Genomic DNA, 14,163 nt, shown 5'->3' with positions numbered 1-14,163 from the left:
CACAGTGTTCCCTCCACATTCGTTTGAGTTATTGGTGAAGGGTCCCTGTGAATGTGGAAAAAACACTAATAAAAAACCGTTCTTTTTACCTGAGAGAACCCCTCTCTAGGAACCTCTAAGCAACTCTATGGTCAACATCTGCCAGAGGTTGATGAAAAAATCATGCTGGAGGAGCAAAAATGCCTAGAGACGTGCTTTCTCTAGGAACTTCTAGGTTATCCAGCACAACTCTATGGTCAACTTCTGGCAGAGTTGTGCTCGAGGACCTAGAGATTCCTAGAGAGAACATATTAACCAAAAACTCAAATGAAAATTCTAGGATGAAGAAAATGTCATGGGAATCTCCAAAGTAAGATGGATTTGTACAGGAACAAAACCTGGGACTTTCAGAGACATTTTTGGTGTCTGGAGGGGATTTTTATGAGTTTTCTTTGGTAAAGAAAATTGTGGAAACAGCATTAACAAAAGAGGAGAGGGCTGCAAAAATGGGTCACCACTGTCCAAAATTCCCATAAAATTCAGATGGTGAGGTGTAGTGATGGCCTGATAGAAGTCTCATCTGAAACCATTCGAAACACTGAACAAAAGAAGTGAACAGGGACTTTGTTTTTCTTTTCAGGATCTAATTTTGAATTTGATGAAGACTCTGGAGAAGGAGAGAGAGAAAATTTTGGCATTCAAAGCAAAGACAGAAGAGGAAAGCCAAGGTTTGATTGTAAGTGACATTGCTGCTGAGAAGTGGGAAAGTACTGTAGTCTTGATTGAATAAATGGATAAACTAGACACACAATGGAGAAATCTTTTTTTAAAAAAAAACTACCATTTGAAGCAGTGGGCTCTTACAAGTCTTTATGAAGCTCTTTCACTGATGAATACTGACACTTTCTGTGGGATGATACACAAGTCTCTTCCAAGGGAATGCTGGAGATTTCCCTCCTGATACTCCAAAGACAGTTTCTCCCTATCTTTCACTCCTGTTTCTCCTTTTCTTTATTTTAGAAGCAAACAAAAACAGAGAAGGAAAAGACTGTACTTGCATTCAGACGAATGCGCCAGTTTCTAGAAGAAAAAGAGAAGCTTCTGCTGGCCCAGATGGAAGAGACAGAGAAGGAGATTTCAGCCAAAAGGGAGGAACATCTGGCCATCCTTTCAGAGGAACTCTCCTCTCTTGAGGGTCTCATCTGGGAGATGAAGGAGAGGCATCAGCAGCCGGCAAGTGAACTCCTCCAGGTAAATCCTGGTCCTGAAGGGTCAGAGCAGAGGATACCATGTCTGACTCGAGGCAGGGAGCCCCTAGTTTAAACTTCCCCCAAACAATACTGTTCTACTGCTGTTAGCACAGCTTCCATCTTGTCCAGGATGTGGATGTAATGTCTTACTCCCCAAAACATTACTTTTAGGAAATAACGTGGTATGATGGTACCTTTGAACATGAAAATACAAAAATATTGAGATTTCATTCAAACATTTAATGCTTCCTTGGATTTATATAATCTTAGAGTTGAATAAATTAGGAGGAGTAGGCAATATCCCAGAGGACAGGATCAAAGTTCAAAATGACCAGGATAGCTAACAAAATGAAATTCAACATGGAGAAATGTAAAGTACTACTCTTAGGGCAGAAACATGAAATGCACAGATATAGGATGAGGGACACCTGGCTGAATGAAACTACGTGTTAAAGGGTTCGGGGAGTCTAAGTAGACCATAAGTTGAACATGAGTCAACAGTGCAATGCAGCAGCTAACAAGGCCAATATGATTCTAAGCTGCATCAATAGAGGTATAGTGTCTAGATCATTGGAAGTAATAGTCCCATTCTATTCTGCTCTGGTCAGGCTCCACCTGGAATATTGTGTCCGGTTCTGGGCACCACAATTTTAGAAAAGGACATTGAGAAACTGGAGCATGTACAAAGGAGAGCAACTAAAATGGTGAAGGGTCAGGAAACCATGCCCTATGAGAATGACTTTGGAAGCTGGGGATATTTAGCCTGGAGAAGAGAAGGTTAAGAGGTGATATGATAACCCTGTTTAAATATTTGAAGGGATGTCATATTGAGGAAGGAGAAAGTTTGTTTTCTGCTGCTCCATAGAACTGAACCTGGAGTAATGGATGCAAGCTCCAGGAAAAGAGATTCCACCTCAACATTAGGAGGAACTTCCTGACAGTAAGGGCTGTTTGACAGTGGAACACACTCCCTCGGAGTGTAGTGGTCTCCGTCCTTGGAGGTCTTCAAGCAGAGGCTGGATAACCATCTGTCGGGAATGCTCTGATTGAGAGTTCCTGCATGACAGTGGGTTGGACTGGATGGCCCTTGTGGTCTCTTCCAACTCTTTGATTGTATGGACGTAGGGTTGCAATTTGAAGTTGTGCACGGCTTCTTTATACAGAAACAGGAAGAATTTAAGAAAGTGCAGAATGAGAAACAGTCCTGGGAGATGGCTGGCGGGGGAGGCTATACTTAAAATAAAAGGTGGCAAATATTAATTACAGAACAAACAAAATTTAAAAAAAAAACCTCTCAAAACTATTACTCTAATCTATTTAGAAAGATAAAAGCTTGAATCCTTTCATTTCTCTGTGTGAGTCTGGCTTCTTTCACCATGTATAGAACCAGTCTTTCATACTTCTTTTCATATTTCCGTCTATCATATTTAACAAATGTAATTCTGGACATTAATTTATTAATTTGGACCCAGAACATCTTAACTTTTTCACAGGACTGCCAAGTATGATTAAATGTCCCAATGTTAGTTGTTCCCTGTTTTGGGTTTTATAAATCATTGCTAGTTTGGCTGGTGTCAGGTGCCATATGTGAAACATTTTATACCAATTTTCCTTTAATCTATTGCTCAATATAATCTCTTGATCGTTTCTCTTTTATATAACGCTTCATGTTGGCAATGCACAACAAGAAAGTATTTTGCATAATCAGGGCTCCATTTTTTGAGATCATGCTGTATCTCTTTCCACTTTTGGTATAATTGTTACCAAACAGTTCAGAGGGGTTTGGGTTTTTTTGTTTTTGTAATCTCCGCTCCTAGGCATTTTGTGTTCTTTTCTATTTTGAAGAGGTCTATGCGGTGGCTCAAGTGGTTAAGACACTGACTTTGTTGAGTGCAAGATTGGCAGGTTGGCAGTTCAAGGCCCGAGTGCTGTATAAAGAGCTCCTGTTACTAGTCCCAGCTTCTGCCAAGTGGTTCAAAAGCATGCAAATGCAAGTAGATAGGTACCATTTCTCAGTGGGAAGGTAGCAACGTTTGGTCAGTCAGGCTGGCCACATGACCACCAGAGCAGTCTTCGGACAACGCTGACTCTTCAGCTTAGAAATTGAGATGAGCAACGCCCCCTACAGGCGGTTATGACTAGAGACATTCATGTCAAGGAACTACCTTTACCTTTTTGTATACAAAAGTAACTGAAAGACATTTTTGATTTCATTAGCAAAACTACTTGAAGGTGCAAGGAAAGGCTGTCCCTTATCTCCACGATTATTTATATTATCACTGGAAATATTGACTCAGAGATAATGTGTACATTAAAAACCAGACCTATAAATTATGGCTATATGCAGATGATTTAGTAATCACTCTCGATGACCCACCAGAAAGCATTGGAATATTAATGAAAGTTTTAAAGGAATATGGAGAGGTTGCAGGATTCAAAATTAACAATTTTAAAACTATAGTGATAACTAAAAACATATTGAAAGATAAAGCATTAATACTTGCAGCAACCAATTTCTCTTCCAAGCAGGCAGGGGCAATGGGCAGCACAGTGTAGACAGCTCCTAGAATTGGCATGGAAAATCTGGATTTTCTAGGAAGACCTGGAGCAGAAGGTGAGCCTTTTAAATTCATGTTAAGTGAGGATTCACCCAGATTTGTTGTGAAGAGTCTGCTGTTGAATCAGGTCTTTGGCTCTGTGTCATCTGGAAAGGGCGATGCAAAGCGGAGGGGGGAACCACTGCAAACAGTTCAAGTAGACATGTCCTAGGCTCCTTTCAATTATTTCATATAGTTGGAAATGCTACTTAAGACCAATGAGAGAGGTTTCCATGCAAATGCCTCTACTGTTGTTTCTTTTTTTCTCTTTTTCGTTTACAGGATATTGGAAGCTTCTTACAAGGGTAAGTTAATCTTTTCTAACTCTCCCACAAAAGCTCTGATTTGTAAGTGAAACACGCCATTCCAGTCTCATGGAGAGAGAACCAAAGTGACTCCATCACCTCCAAAATCTGACCAATCAAAACATGGGTCCTCTTGGGTCACTGTTGTTGTTGTTGTTGTTGTTGTTATGTGCCTTCAACTTATTTCCCATTTATAGTGACCCTAAGACAAATCTATCACTGAGCTTTCTTGGCAAGATTGGTTCAGAAAGGGATGCCATCGCCTTCTTCTGAGGCTGGAAGAGTGAGACTTACCCAAGGTCACCCAGTGGGTTTTCATGGCTGAGCAGGCTTTTAAACCATGATCTTTGTGACTCCTAGTCCAACACTCAAACCATTACACCACATGGTGCTGTAATATTCACTTTTTCCAATTGTTAGAGGATTCCTTCTAGCCTATGAAACATTTCTGAAAGTTCTTCTCTGACTTAATCCTTATATTTTCACTGCAATAATTACCAAAGAAATAAGGAAGCATCCCAAAAGTGCTTGCAAAGCCTCTAATATAATTTGGCTTTATATATTCATTATTTCAAGTTCCTGTAGGTTTTTCATCAATGAACTATGAACTATTCGAAATTAAACCGTTTGTAACAATGTAAAACCAGTATGGCTAATTATTAAAATAATCCACATCATATAGAGGTTTTACATTCATTTCCAACAATTTGTGGTTTAGTTTTGAAGTATCCAGTTTGTCATAACAAAATGCATAGTAAGGTTGCTTCAGATGGGGCAAAAGTGTCAGAAGGTTATGGCATTTGTTGTTGCAGTTCTCAGAGTTTTTAAAAACAATAAAATGACATTTTTGTTGTGCTGGACTATCTCTCTCAACATTTTATTCCTGCTGTCAAATTGGGTTCTCTTTAATTCCAAGACATTTGGAAAGACTGTGTTCCCTTTTTACTTCTAGTGCTGTAGTGCACCATTGAAATAGCACTTTGGGGCTATGACTCCTTCTAAAAATTAAAAATTCAGAGAGAACATTTTGCCCTTCATACCAAACTATATTCTGAATTTTTTTAAAAAACACAAACACTCCAAAGATCCAAGAAAGAATGGAAAGAGTGGGTGAGGAACAACACCTAGTAGCAAAACCCTCAGAGCTGTATCACGACAGCTCATGCTTCTTTAGACCAATTTGCAAGAATCTTTAAGCTATCATTTTGCAATTTTTTCATCTGTCTCCTCTCAGACATAGAGTGATCCTGTGGAAGAGTGAGAGACAGAAGAACCAAAGGCAGAAGAACCACCTTTTCCTGGGCCCAGCAGGGAAGATATTGTGTGGACGCTTTGGGCTGATACAGATGGGCGCTTTGCGCTGGCCTGGGCCCAAACGTAGGGCTCGGTAGTCGGTAGGGCTGGGTGCCCACATGGGCCCAGCCCTACTATCAGGGCCCGTGCACCATGTTGGCACACCCCTGTTTACATGGGGTGCACCATGATGAACGGTGCTTCGCGGAAGGGGCATCATCATAGCACATGAGCGCACCTGTGACACTCCTAAAAAGAAGCTGATTAGAGTGGCTTCTTTTGAGGGAGTGGGTCAGTATCGCAGCATGTGGATGCTGTTGCACCGACCAGTGGCAAAGCCCCTTTATCACCTTTAATGGATAGCTTCTTCTCGTTTCCTTTTCTCTCTGTTTCTGTTCTTCCCACCACTGGTTTCCAGTGAGAGGACAATAGAATCTCAGCTCCAATTCTTGTACGCTACATCTTCCTCCCACTTTGGAAAGTCTATTCAGAAGCATGGGAGCGTTTGATACCCTGAGAATCCATAGCCTTTCCTATCATATCCACAGGATGCCTCCTTTTTCTGTCCTCCAACATTGGAATTCCTTCCTGCAGCCTCAGGAAAAAGGCATGTGAAGCTGGATACCTTCCTACAGTCTCAGTTGACCCTGTCTGCCCCCTGGGGAGATTTGTTTATTTGGGGGGGATTCATGAGGCTCATGGGATGGGCCCTCAGGTCACCACAGCTTTGCTGCCCTAAAAGTGACAGTTTAATATTGTTTTAGTCTTAAAATGTCTCTCTGTGTCTAGAGATCCTAGTCTATTCCATGAATAGTGTTCCTCTATTAGTTAATTTCATTATTGCCAATTTGCATTGTAAAAAAAAAGTCATAGCAGAACCTTCTTCTGATTTAGGCACCCTGCCCCAACAAACTGGTTAATAGCTAAATAGAGGAAAATGAAATCTATTGTTCATGTTCCCAATTACTCTTTTTTGCTTCTGACAGATCATACCCTTTATATATTCAAAGATTATAAAAAGAAAGTAAAATGGCTCTCTCCATGTACTATCTCTGTCGCACATGGATCAGGATTCAAAACAGAGCCACCACTCAGGGCATTCTTCTCATTTCTATCTGCCTTCTACATCTCTGAAGGCATATCTGATCCCTCTACGATACTGAGGAACTCCAGCAACCTAGGGCTTCCTTTGCTCATTACTCCACCTCACCAAAAACAAAAACAAAAAACCTTTCCTCTCAGCTGTCCATAATAAATATCCATGATGCTGAAAACCTGCACCAGGATATGACACATGTGGCTTGACAGAAAACTATTTGTGGTTGCTTCTCTCAGATGTCTCTTTAGATGATTCCCTTTAGATGACTAAGCTGAGGCTGTTAAAGTTTGGACATATCATGAGTCAATGTGACTTACTGGGAAAGACCTTGGTAAAGGAGGTGGCAGTAGGAAAACACAGAGTCTGCATTGCAGGTGGATTGATTCAATCAAGAAAGCTGTGACTCTAGAATCATAGAGTTGGAAGAGACCACAAGGGCCATCCAGTCTGAGTTTGCAAGACCTGAGCAGGGTAGTTGATAACCAGGGATCTTGGAGGTCTTTCATTCATAGGATCACCATAAGCTGAAGTTGACTTGATGGAAAATAACAATATATTGCACTTGAAAGATGGAGAGAGAGGTGGTGGGGTCTTTTTCTATGAGATTTTTTAGCTGAAGATTCTGCCCTGAGCAGGGAGTTGGGCTCTTATGATTTGGCAACTCTATGATTCTATGACACCCTCCCTTTCTCCTCCAGGCATGAGAAGAAGATGTTTGAGAATCCTGTGGCTTTTCCTCCTGCTCTGAAATGGAAGATCTGGGACTTCTGTGATATCAGTTCCTTTCTGGAGGGTGTCATGAAGAAATTCAGAGGTAACAGAGAATGTCTGCAACGACCTGAAATTAAATGTTACATTGATCTGAAAGGGTAAAGAAAGACTCCAAGACATTTGGCAAATTAGGAGAGCTGATGGAGAGTGAAACAGCACATTACCTTAGTCTAATTGGGGCATTACATCAGGGCTTCTTAGACTATCTGATGTAGGGGTTAGCAATATTCTTATTCAAATGTGCCCAGGACCAGTGCTATATTTGTGCCCATTGATTTCTATTACTGTTCTTTCTATTCTGGAAACTTGCTGGGAAGTGGTAAGCAATGGTTCATGGACTGGCACCAGTTTGTGGACCACCACTGAGTAACACGGCATTAGTCCACATTCAATAATAATAATAATAATAATAATATTTATTTGTATCCCACCCCTCTGAGAACAATTGGGGCGGCTGACAAGTTAAAAATACACAACATATCAAATCCCTGGTACCCTTCCCCCCTGAAAAAGATATTAAATCTAACAAAGAATTAAAACCATACAGGTTAAAACTGACTGAAGGGTCAAACAACAAAACAATACAACAGAACAACAGAACAATCATCAATACAACAGTGATCAACGGGAGCAGCAGTATCTCTTTATGGGCGTTTCCTGAGGCCAGATTGGCTATTCTGGAAAGGCCTGCCAGAAAAGATCCATCTTAACAGCCTTTTTAAAGCTGTCTAAGGATGTAAGCAGACGGATCTCATCTGGCAGGCCGTACCACAGTCTGGGGGCGATGATAGAAAATGCCCTCTGGGAGGTAGCCGAGAGCCTAGATTTTTGTGGCTGAAGTAGGCCTCTCCCAGAGGAGCCAAGTGCGCGGGGAGGATTGTAGGGGAGAAGGCGGTCCCAAAGATAGTTTGGACCCAAGCCATTTAGGGCTTTAAAGGTGATAACCAACACCTTGTACTGGGCCCGGAAACTAATAGGCAGCCAGTGGAGGGACTTTAGAACTGGAGTAATATGGTCTCTCCTAGATGTTCCGGAAATTACTCTGGCTGCCATATTCTGTACTAGTTGCAGTTTCCGGACCATGTACGAGGGTAGCCCCATGTAGAGCGCATTACAGAAATCTAGACGTGAGGTTACCAGCGCGTGAACAACAGTCTCAAGATCCTTTACTTCCAGGAAAGGGCGCCGAAGCTGATAACAAGTGCTCTTGACTGTCACATTTACCTGATTTGACATCAGGAGCGGCGAATCAAGGAGCACCCCCAGACTGCGAACACAGTCCTTGATGGAGAGTGTGACCCCGTCTAGGACCAGACGTTGCAACCCGGTTCCTGGTTTCGGGGCCGCTTCTGTGAGCACCTCCGTTTTGTCTGGATTCAATCTCAATCTGTTTTTCCTCATCCAGCCCATTACTGCCCGAAGACATTCACTGAGAGGATGCCATCAGAATTCGAGACCGACGAACGAGACATGGAGAAATAGATTTGGGTGTCATCAGCATACTGATAACACCCAGCTCCATGACTCCAAATGATCTCACCCAGCAGCTTCATATAAATGTTGAACAACATCAGGGACAGGATAGCACCCTGTGGGACTCCACAGGTGAGCTCTCTTTTACTGGAGCAACTGTCCCCAAGCATCACCCTCTGGGATCTGCCCGAGAGAAAGGAATGGAACCACTGCAATGCAGTGCCTCCAATTCCCAATCCCCTCAGGCCATCCAAGAGGATGCCATAATCTATTGTGTCAAAAGCCGCTGAGAGGTCTAAAAGCACCAACAGGGTCACACTGCCCCTGTCGATGCTCAAACGCAGATCGTTGGTCAAGGCAACCATGGCAGTCTCAACCCCAAAGCCTGTCCTGAAGCCAGTTTGAAATGGGTCTAGATAATTGGTTTCATCCAAGACAGCTTGGAGTTGAAGAGTAACCGCCCTCTCGATTACCTTGCTCAAGAATGGCAACAAAGAGACTGGCCTATAATTGTTCATATCCAGGGGGTCCAGGGAAGGTTTTTTCAGAAGCGGCCTAACAGCTGCTTCCTTTAAATAAGATGAAATATAACCTTCCCTAAAGGATGCATTGATGATGTTCATAAGAAACTGTCTTACTGCATCCCCCCTTGGACAGCCAGCCATGATGGGCAAGGGTTGCGCGGGCAAGTTCTTTTTCTCACTCTACCAAGGAGCTTGTCCACATCATCGATACTCACAGACTGAAGTTGATCCAGGATAATCTCATTAACGGAGTTGATGGACACCTCATCCGTTGTTTCTGTTACAATACTGGTGTCTAAGTCGGCTCTTATCTGAGAGATTTTGTCTGCAAAGAAGTTGTTAAATGCATCACAGCAGGCTGTTGTTGGGTTAAGTAAAGGGTTCTGTGCAGGGGGTACCTGTGTCAGTTCCCTCACTACCTTGAACAGCTCTGCTGGATGGGACTCTGCAGACGCAATACGTGCAGAGGAGAAACGTCTCTGCGCTGCACGTATTGCCTCCTGATAGGACCAAAGAAAGTTCCTATGGCAAGTCTTGTCAGACAAGAGTCGAGTCTTTCGCCAAATGCGCTCTAGTTGTTGTCCAACCCGCTTCATTTGCCTGAGCTCTGATGTATACCATGGTTTGCGATCTGAAGTAGGTTGGCAAGGACACTTGGGAGCGATCATGTTGATAGCCCTGGTAAAGTCGGTGTTTCAATTGTTAACCAGAGCTTCGACAGGGTCACCGGCATTTCCAATCGTTAAACCCTCCAAGGCTTTTTGGAATCCAATTGGTTCCATTAGCCTCCGAGGGTGGACCATTCTAATGGGTCCACCACCCCCGGAGGGGCGGATAGAGGCTCTTAATTCCACCCTGACGAGGAAATGATCCGTCCATGACTAGGCGGTGGTTTTTTTAACCTCCGCCCATGGATATTCCTGTTCGGTACTAAAGACCGCATCGAGTGTATGACCTGCACAGTGTGTGGACCCGACAACCAATTGGGATAGGCCCATGTTAGTCATGGTTTCCATGAACTCCCAAGCCGCACCTGTTAAGTTGGTCTCGAGGGGAATGTTGAAGTCTCCCAGAACTAAAAGTCTGGGGGACTCCAACAGCAGCTCCGAGACCAGCTGTGTCAGCTCGGTTAGGGAGTCTGCTAGACAACGGGGTGGTCGGTAGACTAGCAGAATCCCTAGATATCCCTGGTCCTCAGGTTAAGGTATATACACTCGAAGTGGGCTGTGTGTATCCGAACAGGTATCCTAGCCAAGATCAGATTGTTCTTATAAACTAGAGCCACTCTCCCCCGCCCACTTCCCCTCACCTGCTCACTAACAGAGTACCCGGCTGGGAGGGACTGCGCTCACATAACGGCGCTATCCTCTCCCAGCCAGGTCTCTGTAAAGCAAGCCAGGTCAGCATCCTCACCAAGGAGAATATCATAGATGATATGGGTCTTGCTTTTAACCGACCTGGCATTGCAGAGGAGCAGGGTGAGGGTCTGTGGAATGGTTGGTAAGCTCTCCAATCCATTCCAGGAAACAGAGGGAACTGAAGGAGGGATAGTTCCAAACAGCGATCCCGCCTTCTTTTGTAACATGTGTTCACTCCATTCCAACCATATCTCCCATTCCCCAGCGCAACTCGGATAGCCGCCCCCACTTCATTCCCGACCTCAGGTGAGGCAGGAGGGAATAAGGCCATCAACACTGCTGCCTCAGGTCTGATCATTGATTTGTACCTGCTGGTGCTTCAGGGCCCTGTATTATTAACAGAAGAGAATGACTGAACAGGAGGGCTGCCAGTGGATCAGGCAACAAACAAGCCCTGGTGAAATTCCCTTTTCTACACAACCATTGAAGGGATAGAAGCCCTGTACTTTCTCTCACCTGGTAACCCTGTTAAGCACATATTCCAAACAAGTTGTGTGTCTATGAATGACTAATCCAGGGGGATGGGGAACTTGACCTTTCAAGGCAGCTTTCATTGGTGGAAATATTATGGTGTCCCTCACATGATACATTGCCCCTTTCATTCCTGTTTTTCCTCCATTTGATGGTGACAAAATCAGATCAGTCAAAATGATTAATCTGAACAAAATTTGTGGCTGGGGTATCTCACAGTTGGGCCTAGATGTTAGTCCAATGGTAACTGTAGTACTTGTATTTGTCTCCTTTACTTCTGCAAATGAATTGAGGACAGCAAACTGTCTTCATCTTGATCTGAGAAGTGGCTGGCATTATCATATAGCAGTCTTATCTACTGATGCATTCAGACAGACCTATCAATGATACAGACAGATTTGGCTTCCTTCTCCTCCTTTCTCTCCTTCCAGTGTGAAAAAGGTAAGATTGTCCCCTTCCATTTAGTTATTTTACAGCCCCCTTTTATCTATGCATCAAACGTTTCCACTGGCATAGTGCTATGAAGACCACACATGGCACATTGTGCACTGATTGATTGTGTATGCACATTGTACATTATGCATCAATGCAACAATGCACATCGGTTGTGCAATGTCTCCGTTACATAATGGCATAGCACAAATAGGCATACCTCATGAGAAAAGTTAGATTACATCTCTTAGGATCTCAGCTATACTGTAATGTTTCCTGCTGGTTGTCTTAGAATCAGCATCTAGTGCGCGTTCCGTTCCTTTCTCTCTCGCTCTATAACACTACTCTGGAATCTGGACTGCAGCAAGAAAAAGGTAAAGGAGGTGTATTTTTTAAATGTGAAATGGCACAGAAACTGAGCATGCCTTGAGTGTTCTGCTGGTTCAGAAGGTGTATCATTCGGTCCCGGGGGGAATTTGGGGAATAGCGGCTGGTTATCTGCAAGCTCATGCCCTGTAATAGTTCCAGTCGGTTAAAAGTATCCGACCTCTGCCCGGCATAGCCAATAGAAAAAGACAAGCACCCAGGGGGTTTAAAGAAAAGGCGAGACAGATTTGTATTGAGGTGGTTTATTTTCGTCTCACCAGTCAAGTTATTTACAACTGACACAGAGACTAGAGGCTCGCAGCGCCTCTGTTCCTTAGCTGGATTAGGGCTGTGGCCCGTCACCCGCGCTGATCGCCTTCCAGGGTGCAGAAAGGAGCAGCAAAACAGCGTCCTTTTGTGTCCCTGCATGGGGTGTGACATATGTGGCTTCCTGGTGGCATGAGGAGCATCGGATGGCAGGCAAGGAGGTGGTGCCATGGTGTGCCACACCCGGTGAAGTGACATGCACACATGTTTCCCCCGTATGGGGATGGGAAAGGGGACCGTCGGGATCACGCTGGACTGAGAAAAACGGATGTTTTACCGCATAGCAGTGTCCGCAAAGGGCCCCTTCCTTCCAAGCGTCCCATGAAGGTGCTGAGGCGAGGGTCGTTTTTGCTCACTGGAAGACATTTCACCTGAACAGTTAATCCCTCAGCACTGAATGGGGGATGGCTGGGGCTGGGGAATGGACTTGGAGGACACTTTGCTTGTTCAGTAAATCTGTTTTTTTCTTGGTCATCTAAGGGTCCTCCCGTGTCCCATATGGGGGGCGGGGGGAAGGTGTCCATAAATTCTAATCTGGAATATCAGTATGTCAGGGATCTTGACCAGTTTGAGCAAACGGTCTAAAGAATTGTAAAATAAGCTTGCAGAGGTTTGGTGGACTTTGAGTACGCCTCGAGGCAACAATCGTCCTGCAGCCAGTAAACTTGAAATGCAGGACATAATAGTGGAGTTGGGTGGGATATTGAGGCATGTGATTCCCTTAGAGGACGAGTTGAGAGTGTTACACAAGAGTAGTATAGTGTAGGGTTAATTGTGGGGTTTTTTGTTGTGAGTTTGTCCGGTTAGTGGCCTGTTGCTGAGGGGTTTGATTTCCGCATTCGCTGCATCTTTGGCTGTAGTCTTCGTTGACCGGACAAATTGATGGATGCTGGCCTGAAAGTCTGGACTTTCACAACACAATAAAACAAGGAGACCGAGATCCTAGGCTTGAAGGCAGAACGTGTACGCGCTAGAGATCGTGGGAAGGCTTTACCTGTCACGTTGATAGATTTAGATTGGAAGCCGAATCTCTCCATTGATGTCACTTTCCGTGTTTCTCTTGCTTCCATCCCCAAAACAGCAAAGGTGACTCTGGGACCAGAGACAGCAAAACATCCTCATCTCATCTTCTCGAGGATCATCGAACTGTGCATTTGGAGAGCAGACCTCAAAAGCTTCCTGATTAATCCATAGAGATTTAATGCAATTCACTTATGTGGCTGGGCCAAGAGGAAATTCCACAGAGAGGAGGCAGGCTTTTGGGATGTGAGTAGAGAAGTGGAGGAGGATGGGGCTGTGGTAAGTGCCATGAAATTCTGTGAAAGAAAGGACTCCATGCTCTTCTTATACTCCCAAGGAAGGGATCTGGGACATTGTGGAGTGGGCAAATGTCATACGTACTGATCCCTCTGATGATCTTGTCTGATCCCTGAGAGTGAGCTCAAGGTGAGCCGGTGACCTTGTAAGCTGTAAGGGGGCCTGGTGCCTATTACATGCGACACAGCAGACCTGGATCTTGAATTCCTCCAGCCATCAATTTGCGTCAAAGGAGAGGACCGCTCAGTCGCGCCCTCCCTTGTTGGTGGGCATAAAGCACACCTGACACGGTCTCCATAAGGCTGGAGACCCAGCTCCAAAAACTCCAGCAGAAATAAGGTCGCAGCTTTATCCTCTTGAAATACGGGATCCTTACTTATTTCTGCTCTCCTTGTGGCTGGAACCTACCCCCCCCCGCGCAAAGAGAACACACGCATACAACACCACACACCACACAGGGTGACACACAGTCTTTTGACATTTGGCATATGCTATTATGTTTGAGAGAGATTTCCTCTCTAAATGCAACTCGGTGGGGCGG

At 44.2% G+C, this 14,163-nt stretch overlaps 1 protein-coding gene across 2 annotated transcripts in view; it reads left to right on the top strand.

The window, feature by feature from the left end:
• Positions 1-14,163, top strand: part of LOC121921946 (E3 ubiquitin-protein ligase TRIM7-like) — a 25,888-nt gene that overhangs the window by 5,714 nt on the left and 6,011 nt on the right. Inside the window, exons 2-5 of one of the 2 annotated variants that reach the window (XM_042450714.1) lie at positions 620-715; positions 1,000-1,230; positions 4,109-4,131; positions 7,222-7,337. In XM_042450714.1, coding sequence (XP_042306648.1) covers positions 620-715; positions 1,000-1,230; positions 4,109-4,131; positions 7,222-7,337 — 466 coding nt within the window. The remainder of the gene's footprint in view (positions 1-619; positions 716-999; positions 1,231-4,108; positions 4,132-7,221; positions 7,338-14,163) is intronic. The other variant, XM_042450713.1, reaches the window with a different exon arrangement.

The sequence above is a fragment of the Sceloporus undulatus genome, chromosome 2, assembly GCF_019175285.1.
Source record: "Sceloporus undulatus isolate JIND9_A2432 ecotype Alabama chromosome 2, SceUnd_v1.1, whole genome shotgun sequence".
In the NCBI taxonomy this organism is placed as follows: Eukaryota; Metazoa; Chordata; class Lepidosauria; order Squamata; family Phrynosomatidae; genus Sceloporus; species Sceloporus undulatus.
The sequence above is the reverse complement of the archived record's forward strand: the minus strand, read 5'-3'. Positions and strand labels throughout refer to the sequence as shown.